The sequence below is a fragment of the Chrysochloris asiatica genome, unplaced genomic scaffold (assembly GCF_000296735.1).
Source record: "Chrysochloris asiatica unplaced genomic scaffold, ChrAsi1.0 scaffold00021, whole genome shotgun sequence".
Classification (NCBI taxonomy): domain Eukaryota; kingdom Metazoa; phylum Chordata; class Mammalia; order Afrosoricida; family Chrysochloridae; genus Chrysochloris; species Chrysochloris asiatica.
Window position 1 is genome coordinate 20,540,742 of NW_006408539.1, and position 11,210 is coordinate 20,551,951.

At 35.3% G+C, this 11,210-nt stretch overlaps 1 protein-coding gene across 1 annotated transcript in view; it reads right to left on the minus strand.

The window, feature by feature from the left end:
* The window catches only part of CDH19 (cadherin 19, type 2), a 64,678-nt gene that overhangs the window by 2,932 nt on the left and 50,536 nt on the right, over window positions 1-11,210 (minus strand). Inside the window, exon 8 of the mRNA XM_006837583.1 lies at window positions 4,761-4,878. Coding sequence (XP_006837646.1) covers window positions 4,761-4,878 — 118 coding nt within the window. The remainder of the gene's footprint in view (window positions 1-4,760; window positions 4,879-11,210) is intronic.

Here is an 11,210-nt window from a genome sequence, read left to right on the forward strand (position 1 = left end):
AAATTAATAAATTCATTAAGTCTTTGCCATATTGATTCATCTCCACCCCCAGGATAAAAACAGTAGAACAATATACATTTCAAGCAGAGTTGTTCTTTGAATCCTAAAATATTCTAAATAAGCCATTTCAGTGCAGCTTCTTGTGTTTATATTTGTTCTTTAATGTTTTTAATTTTTTAAATTACTATTATTGCTGTTAGTCATCATCAAGTCCATTCCAACTCATAGTAACCACATATACAAAAGAATGAACCTAATGAATGAAACACTGCCCAGTACTATGCCATCCTCAAAATTGTTAAGCATGAGCCCATTGTTGCTGCTGCTATGCCAATGCATCTTACTGGAGTCTTCCTCTTGTCATTGGCTCTCCACTTTAACAAGCATGATGTCTTTCTCAAGGGGCTGTTCCCTCTTGATCACATATCCAAAGTATGAGCCACAAAGTCTCATCATCCTGGCTTTTAAGAAGCATTCTGGCTGTACTTCATCCAATACAAATGTGTTTGTTCTTTTGGCAATACATGGTACTGTCAATATTTTCTCTAGCACCATAACTCAAATGCATCAATTCTTCTACGCTCTTCCTTAGTCATTGTCCCACTTTCACACGCATATAAAGCTATTGAAAATATCATGGCTTAGGTCAAGCACACCTTAGTCCCACATTGATATCTTTGCTCTTGAACACTTTAAAAAGGTCTTATGCAGGAGATTTGTATAATGCAATACATCATTTGATTTCTTGACTACTTCCATTAGTGTTGATTCTGTGAATAAAAGGAAGTCTTTGACAACTTCTGTCTTTTCTTCATTATTATAATGTTATTTACTGGATCAGTTGTGAAAATTTTTGTTTTCTTTATATTGAAGTGCATTGCATTTAATAAGATCAAAGTGTAATTGTTGATCTTCATCAGTAAATATTTAAAGTCCTCTTTGCTTTCAGCAAGCCGGTTTTCTCTTCTGCATATTGTGGGGTTTTAACGACTTTTCCGCCAATCCTGATGCCACATTCTTTTTAATATAATCCAGCTTTTTGGATTAATTGTTCAGCATACAGATTGAACAACTGTGGTAAAGAACACAACCCTAGTGCATACGTTTCCTGATTCTAAACCATTCAGCATTTACTTGTTCTGTTGAATGACTGCCTCTTGGTTTATGTAAAGGTTCCTTATGATCACAATTAAGTGTTCTGGAATATTTACATAGTATGTCATGATCTACACAGTTGGAAGCCTTTTCATAGTCAATATAGCACAAGTAAACATCTTTCAGGTATCCTGTCTTTTCTGCCAATATCCATCTGACATCAGCAATGATATCCCTTATTCCATTTCCTTATCTGAATCTGGCTTTAAACCTTTGGCAGTTCCCTGTCGATGTACTGTTGCAGCCATTTTTTTATTTTCAGCAAAAATTTACTTGCATGTGATATTAATGGTAATGTTTGATGATTGCTGTATTCCTTTGGGTCATTTGTCTTCAAAATGAGTGCAGATATGGGTTTCTTCTATTGGTTATTCTTCTAAATATCTTGACATAGATGAGTGAGCACCTCCAGTGATTTAGCAGTTTGTTGAAAATGTTCAATCTGTATTCCATCAATTCCTGAAGCCTTGGTTCTCCCCACTTTCTTCAGCGCAGCTCATACTGCTTCCTCAGTAGCATCGGTTCTTGATCATATGCTACCTCCTGAAATGAATGCACATCATCCATTTCTTTTTGGTACAGTGATTCTGTGTATTCCTCTCACCTACTTTTGATGCTTTCTGTATCAGTCAATATTTTGCCTACTGTTGCTGTTAAGTGTTGTGAAGTCAGTTCTGACCCATAGCAATACTGTATAGGGTTTCTGAGTAGAGGCTGATGATTTTGAATCACTGATCCTGTGCTTTAAACCAATCCTTTGGTGCAGTGCTTATCCTACAGGGCCACACCAGAACTCATTTTGCCACAGGATCCTTGAATATTACAAGTTAAGGCTTTAATTTTTAATTCACTACTTTCTGAGCATTTTCTTCCTACTTGATTTTTAACAACAGGGTTTTTTGGGTTTTTTTGTCCTTTTCATTATAATACCTGACTTTGGCTTCTTGAGCTGCCCTTTGAAATTTTCTTTTCAGCTCTTTTACCTCTTCATTCCTTCCCTTCACTTTAGCATCTTTACACTAGAGAATAAGTTTAAGTCTCTTTTTACAAAAAATTGTGTCTTTTCTTGGTTTTTCCCTGTCTTTTCAATGCCCTTTCAGTTTCTTCCTATATGTTGTTATTGAAGTCATCTCACAACTCTTCTGGTCTTCATTCATTACTATCTAATGCTTCAAATCTGTTCCTGAGATAGTCTCTAAATTCATGTGGCTTCAGCTTCATCTGAATTTTCATACATGCAATTGATAGTGTGCTCTATAGTGTATGCCTGGCCTTGTTTTGGCTGATTATATTGAGCTTTTCCATCATCTCTTTCCACATATATATTCAATTTGATTCTTGTGTATTTCATCTGGTGAGGATCATGCATGCCCTTTTTCTTTTTAGGTATTTGCAATGAATAAGTCATTGGTCTAGGAAAATTCTATAATGCAATCTCCAGCATCAATTTTTATCACCAAGGCCATATTTTCCAATTACTGATCCTTCCTCTTTGTTTCCATCTTTCACATTCCAGTTACCATTAATAATCAATGCATCTTGATTTTTTTGAGCAATTTTATAACGAAGTTGGTAGTACTTTTCAGTTTCATCATCACTGGCTTTGGTGGTTGGAGTAATAGTGGTATTAACTTGTTTTCCTAATAGGCATATGTAAATGATCCTTTCACATACAGCGTTGTACTTCAAGATAGTTATTGAAATGTCCTTTTTGATAATGAATGTGATGCTATTCTTCTTTGTCATTCCCAGCATAGTACATCATGTGATTGCCAGATACAAAATGGCCAATACCAGTCCATTTCAGCTAACTAATGTCTAGGTTTTAGATTCTTATGTATTACATTTCATTTTGACAACTTCTGACTTTCCTAGATTAATATTTTGCACATTCTAGGTTCTGATTATTAAAAGATGTTTGTAGCTGTTTCTCCTCATTTTGAGTTGTGCCACAGGAGCAAATTAAGTTCGAATGAGCTTTATTCCAGTTCTATCATCATGGTCAAATGTACTTTGATGAGGCAGCTCTTTCCCAATCATATTTTGAGTAACTTCCAACCTGAGGGGCCCAAATTCCAGTACTATGTCTGACAATGGTCTGCTGCAATTCACGAGGTTTCTGTGGCTTAGTATTAAAAAAGAGTCCATCTTAGTCTGGAAACTTAGCTGAAACCTATGTGCCATGGGTGATCCTGCTGGTATTTAAAATATCTGTGGCATAGCTTCCAGAATTATAGCAACACATAAGCCACCACAGAATGACAAATTGATTAACAAGTGGGGTTTCTGGGTTTTTTTGTTTTTTTTTACCATCACCGAGAAAATATTTTCTGTAGCTATCATATAAATTTTAGAATACAATTGCAATAAAATGTAAAGAAATGGAAATAATTTGAACTGAATGCTTATTTTGAGTTTTCACAGATCATCTTTTTTAAAAGGAATTATGCATTATGTTTTTGTAGACTACAAAACCCATGTGATTTTATTTACTAAGCAGATGTAAGGGTTAAGAAAGTCTACATTTTTTAAATATATATTTTATTAAGTTGTTTCTAACCACAAACATTAAATCAAGTAAACTATTTCCTCTTTGTTTCAGTGCATTTATTTTGCCTCAGTAGCGTATATTAATATAAACAAGCCTAAGCTAGAGTTTATTTTGTATATTGGAATTGTACTATGTATACAAAGTAGATCTTGGTTCCCTTCACAGGAGCATTTAATAGGGCAAAAGGGAAAGAAACACATCTACAATCACTCTTTCACAAATGATTCCCTCTGGAGTAAAGTTACAAGGCAATAAAAAAGGACAAGTGCATGGTTTGATTATAAATGCAAGAGTAATAGCTTCTAGAGTTTGAGATATAAAGAAAATTAAACTAGGATTCCATCTGAGGACAAAAATATCTTCTACTGGAGCCATGCAAAAATGAAAAGATTAACTTTGTGAAAGTGAATGCACTCCCATTTGAGAATAAAGACATTCTATATCTCTGCACAGCATTCTTCAGGACATTTGTCTCCTTAAAAAAACAAACTAACTAAAATACATGCCTTGCTGTCGGGTAGATTCAGACTCATAGAGACCCTAAACATCATTACATTAACATCACATGTTGATGTTTCTTCTCATGTGGATAAAATGATTTCCAACATATGAAGGACACAAAAAATCATGAAACCAATTTCATACATTACAGCTTCTAATTAATGACTCTCAATACTCATTAAATCATTCAAACAAACATCACTGTAAGTCTTGTCTTCACAGACATGGAATGAGTTTCAGTTGCATGATAACATGAGAAGAAATGCTTTATCACAGTTTTAATTAACTGTACAGGGTCACTGAGACTTTACAAGAATCATCAGTCCCAAATATGAAAATTGTGCTTCCAATTTGAAGAAAGGCAGTGAGTTGCAAAGGGCCAGCTTTCAAGACCTGACTTTGGGTGTGGTTTTCCATTTTCATTGTCTCTCTTTTGGTCAATTTCTCAAAATATTATGTTGTAGGAGCAGTGCTATCCATTCCTTTAAAATCAAACCTGATTCAGGAAGCATGATTAAAACCTCATGATGAATGAATGAATGAATGGCCTTACCTTGGTTATCTAAGATGGTAAAACTTGAGTTCATTGTGTCTTCTACAGATAGATTAAAGTAAAAGTGGTGCGCTTCTATGGACTCATCTCTATCCACTGCACTAATTTTCTGAATTGTCTGCAAAAAAATGAAGTTGAGAAATATATGAGTGTGTTTGTGTATGAATCAGGAAAAATGCTGCGTCTTTTTTTTCTTTTATTAAAATTGTTTTAACAAAATCTTTAGGGATTTTGCAGAAGATAACTGTTAACTGTTGTTAGTTAAAGATGCATTTACTTACCCTCTCAATGGAGTGTTAGGATATTACGGCAGATACAACGTCTTATTGATCAGGTGGGTACCATACACTGTTCCTTAACCTTGTCAGAAGTGCTTGAAGCATTTCTGCCTTTATTCAGGATTGCTTCTTCATGCTCCTGGCCCTGCCTCCTTCTGCAGTCCTCCTTTCTTTCTTGTGTGTGTGTGTGTGTGTGTGTGTGTGTTAAGTTCAACTGAGTTGGTTTCAACTCTTAGCAATGCTGTAAATGGTTTCCAAGGCTATAAATCTTTATGGGAACAGAAAACCTCATCTTTCTCCCAGGGAGCAGTTGGTGGATTTGAACTACTGATCTTGTGGTTAACAGTCCGGTCTAACCCAATACACCACCAGAGTTCCTCACATTCTTGCCTTGTTATTGTTAAGGGTCATTGAGTCCGTTCTGACCCACAGCAACCCTGTGTAGGATTTCAGAGACACAGCTGATGGGCTTGAATTGCTGATCTTGTGCTGATCCTACAACATCACACCAGGAATCCTCTTTATATGATTGGCCACCATTGTGATTTGCTGATGTTATATTTGTCCAGTTTATATTGATAGCAAAACTGTGGTAGAATTACTGGCTTAGTAGAGTAGATGTTAAAGTAATGAGCTTTTATATTGATTTGAGAATATAATATATCATAGTTTAGGGATGATGTACATAATTTATTTTGTCCCATCAAGATTATCAGAAAAATATTCCACATCCAATAAGTTTCTCTTGATAGATCATAAGGAAGTGAAATTATGCAGATGTGAGCAAATACATTTTCAATTTTTCTTTCTAGACTTGAGTGTGTTAGGTAAGTAGTCCATTAGTACATATACTGTCAAGATCACATACTACAATCATGATTAGTTCTGGAATGAAATTGATCATAGAAGTTAGTATTTTGAATTTTCAAGAATGAAAGAATCTTTAACAATGTGTCATACAAAAATAAGACAGATCCCAATTTATCATGTAATACTTAAAAACATGAATAAATAAGCTGGTGAAACGAATGCAATTTGTACAGATTTTGTATAACAATTTATCTTTTCCTCTCAACATATTGCTAATCAAATTGCAATATACTGTTAATTAAATATTCCATTAAAAGGAAAATGCTTTTACTCAATGTTTAAAATAATAAATCTGGCTATTGCATCATAATGCTTTTATTTCATAAGATCTTATACAGGCAGAATGGGTGGTGGGCAGTCTAATATTATGAATCTTGATTTTCACACATATTACTAGGAATGGAAACTTTAGTTATTGCCTTTACTTATGTTTTCTAAACTTGTTTTAAAAATGGAAACACTAATATTTACATTTTAGGATTCAATTTTAGATTAAAGTTCAAGTTAAATTTCTGGGCTTGTCTAAGAGCTTGTTTCATGATCAGCCACCTATGTTAAGTGTTTTCTTCATAAAAAGATTCTCTTTGGAAAATTGTCATAAAAGGGTGATCTGCATGTTGTAAATAATTTCACAGTACGTATACTTGTTGAATTGATATTGATCACAAAAATGTAAAATTGAATGTTTATCATGTTAGCATATGCACTTTCAATGTTTAGATAAGGAGATTCTGAGAGTCTATGTTAAACACATGCATCTGAATAAGTAAAATGTGTCCCTGTCATATATGAAAGCTCATGTACACTGGATAGATTTTGACTTTGTGTATTTCACAGTACCTTTAATTAATCAAACTCTCCTACACACAACATATGTGAAAGAAATCGGAATGAGCAGATCCTCAGCATTTCTGACCCTTTCTAGGGAACATCTGTCCACTTTGATTTGCTTTGTAATACACATTTCCAATAAGATTAACTCTTTTATTGGATTCCACTGCTTTACAAAACCAGAAAGCCCCTAGCATAATAGTCTTGGTGTGACATGGTAAGATAAGCATTAGACCACAAGGTTGGTGTAAACCTAAAGGTCGGTGATTGAAACTCACCAGTTGCTGCTCGGAAACTCTCTACAGGGTTGCTATGAGTCAGAATTCACTCGGCAGCAGTTAACAACAACAATGGCATAATAAAATCACTCATATATCAGGTATTACTTATGCTGTTGAACTAACGTTGGATGTGTGCACTTTTCTTGAAAATGCAAAGTTCTAAGTAGAGTCAGCATTAATGCATTAATAATTCCAGAGAAGCATCCAGTAAATGTTGGTCTGGGAATGTGCGTTTTTCATTTTTCTGTGACAATGAAAAGTTCTTTGTTGTAACTTTCAAATCACATTTTGTGAAACATCCCCATTTATTACTTTCATTTAACAGGGAGAAAGGGACAGGGACAGAGAAATAAAAAGATACACCTTAGATATCTAAGTTATATCTATGCAATCGGAATAGCAAGGACTCCTGTTAGTGCAATGGGTAAGTGCTTGTCTTCTAACCAAAAGGTCAGGGGATCAAACCCACCAGTTATTTCATAAGAGGAAGATCTGGGAGGCTGCTTCCATAAAGATTTAAATTTTGGAAATCCTAAGAGGCAGTTCTAGGGTCTTATAAGGTAATTATGAGTTGCACTCAACAGGAAAAGCAAGTTTAGTTTTGGTTTTGTGGGACCCTATAACTGTTCTTTGTGGCACTGTGAGTTAATGTGCCAGACTGCAAAGCCGCTTGAACTGCAAAGTTGGTGGTTCATGCTCACCAGCTGCTCCTTGGAAACCCTATGCAGGGTCCCTATGGGTTGGAATCGACTCAACCACACTTAACAACAACAACCTAACTGTTCTTAGGGTCCTAGTGTATTCCGGGTTAATGCGTTACACTGCAAAGTCACTCTGAACCACAAGGTTGGTGGTTCAAGCACACCAGCTGCTCTTTGGAAACCCTATACAAGGTCACTGTGGGTCAGAATTAACTCAACAGCAAACAACAACAACAGCAATTACTGTTCTTATGTATTTATAGTAGGAGAAAAGCTAAATTTAAATAGGTATACAAAGTACAACCATAGATTGAGGAAAGTGGAAAATAAGCAATACTTGTGACAAATTTTGAAAGTCCATATTTTAAAAATTCTCTTTTCTTTGGGTAGCTTTCTTTCTTTCTTTCTGATTCAATATATTCTATTTTAGTGCTTTAAAATCTTTAATAAAAATGCATTGTGTCCACACATGAAATTTAGATATATCACCTTTTATCGGGCGATTACCTGTAGGAGTCCTGGTGTGGCACTGTGGGTTAATGCGCCAGACTGCAAAGCCATTTGAACTGCAAGGTTGGCAGTTCAAGCTCACCAGCTGCTCCTCAGAAACCCTTTACAGGGTCACTATGAGTTGGAACCGACTCGACGGCACTTCACAACAACAACAACAGCAACCTGTAGGCCAGGCCCAGTGTTATCTTAGTTAATCTTTACACTGATCCTGAGAAATAAATCCTATTATTGTCCCTATTTCATAACTGCTTATATTAAACTGTAAGTTAGTTAATGACATTAAGCAAATAAATTGTGTGGTTCAGGTTTTGAATGCAGTTGGTGCCACAGTCATTGTGAAAACATTTGAATTGGACAAGTGTAGTACATCTGGCCCCTGGGACACATTGAGCTTCTCGATTCGTTCTTGCATGGAATACAAAGAGTTATAGTGAAAGATAGAAGATACATAAAGCAAATAAAAATAAAAACACCCCACAAAAGATGGGCAGAGACCATTCTAATACATCATATAATTGCTATAAAATAGATATTGACCAAAAATAACTGGGCTTGGGTATTGAGAAGGAGTCATGAATTTTTAATGTAGATGAAAGAGACATCTTATCCTGGCAGGAGCATTACAGCTGATACTTACAATTAATAACATGTTTCCTGTCAATTGAATACTTTTCTTGCCTTCATATTAATTCACTCACATGAACCATTATATTGTTTCCACTCAACTATTGTTTTCTAATTGAAATTGTCTATAAAGAAGACAAAGTCTCACCTTAATAGTTTCTGAGGAGCATTCTGGCTGTACTTTTTGTGTTACCTGCATTCAATGATATATTCAACATTCTTTGCCAACACTACAGTCCATAGGCTTCTGTTTTGGTCTTCCTTATTCATGATTCAGTTTTGACGTGCATATGAGATCACTGAAAACAGCATGACTTAAGTCAGGTACACCTTAGTCCTCAAGGTGACATCAAGGGGTCTTTTGTAGCACATTTACCTAATGCAATACTTGCCTGGTTCTTAATTGTTCCTCCCATGGTTCTTAACTGTGGATCCAAGCAGAATGAAATTCTTGACAACTTAAGTCTTTTCTCTGTTTATCATGAAGCTGTCTATTGGTCCAGTTGTGAGGATTTTTGTTTTCTTTGTTGTTGTTGTAGTTAAGAGCCGCTGAGTCAGTTCTGACTCATAGTGACCCTATATAGGGTTTTCGAGAAGCAGCTTAGGGTTTCTAAGAAGTAGCTGATGAGTTTGAACCATCGAATTTGTGCTTATTCTACAGCGCAATACCAAAAGCCCTTGTTTTCTTTATGTTGAGGTATAATCCATACTGAAGGAGCTCTGGTAGTGTAGTGGTTACGAGTCAGGTTGCTAACCTCAAAGTCAGGAGTTCAAAACTACCAGCAGTTTTTCAGGATAAACATGAAGCTTTCTGCTTCAATTTATAATCTCAGATTCCCTATACAGGGTCATCAGTAAGTACTTCAAAATCTTTACCTTCAGCAAGCAACGTGTTTCATCTTCATATCACAGATTGTTAATGAGTTTTACAGTTATCCTGATAACCACAATCTTCTTCATATAGCATAGTTCCTCTGATTGTTACTCAGCTTACAGACTGAATCAGTATAGTAAAAGATACAATATTGTCTTTGTATAGTTAATAAAACACAGATGAACATCTTTCTGATATTGTCTTCAGCCATGAACCATCTGACATCAACAATGTTGCCCCTTGTTCCATGTTCTCTTCCTCAGAATTTCTGTCTAAAATTTCTGGAAATTACTCATTGATGTACTGCTGCCACTGTTAATGAATTATCTTCAGCAAAATTTTACTTGTATGAGATATCACTAATATTGATGAAAATTTTATGCATTATTGTTTAATCACCTTTCTTTGGAATGGCCACAAACATGGATCTCTTACAGTCAGCTGGCCAGGTAGCTGTCTTCCAAATGTCTTAGCTTAGGCAAGTAAGGACTTCTATCATTGCATGCTTTTGCTATAACATCTCAATCAATAGGTATCCTGTCAATTTCTGTTACCTTCTTTTTCACCAGTGCCTTCAGTGTAGCCAGAAATGTTTCCTTCAGTACCTTGTAACCTAACAACCACAACAACAAGTGGCAACAGGATTTTTAATGAGTGTTCCAAAGAAAAGAATAGCATATGAGAACCTTCACAGAGGATATGTATATTAGTTTGAAGTGAATGCGATTAATGTTATGTAGATAAATAATTGTCAAATAATGACATTTTCATAAGGTTCATCTAGTCATTATATGGAACTACATAAAGTATTTGGCCTTACAGATAATTACAGGAAGAAAGAAAACTATTTTTCTTCTATCAGTTAGCTTGCACTTTTGTTTTAATCTAGAAAAGTAGGCACAGAATGGCTCAGTTTAGTACAGATCGTTTTCACATGAAAAAATTACTCCAATACTCACTTATTGAAGAACACTTGATTTCATCAGTATTGAACATGTTTCTTTTGACAGCGGATCAAAGAAACAACTATCATACACAATGATTTGAAGTAATCCCTGAATACGTTTAGTTTTCATTTTCCATGCATGCATGTTGTTGTTGTTAATGTTGTCAAGTCAATTTCTGATTCATAGCAATCCTGCATAGGATTTCAATGGAGTAACTGGTGAGTTTGAAGCATGGATCTTGTGCTAGCAATCCAGTGCTTATCTTACAGTGCCACTGTAGCAATACAACCCAGTAGCAATACAACCTGACACAAAGATTAGATGAATAATAAATTTTTGAATAATATAAACTATAAATAAATATGGTGGTGGTGGTGTGCCGTGGCTTCGATTCTGACTCATAGTAACTCTGCATAGAGTTTCTGCAGCTGAAATTTTTATAGGAGCAAAAAGCCTCCTCTTTCTCCTGCAGAACAGCTGATAGTTTTGAACTGCTGACCTTGAGGTTAGCAACCCTACACATAACACTAT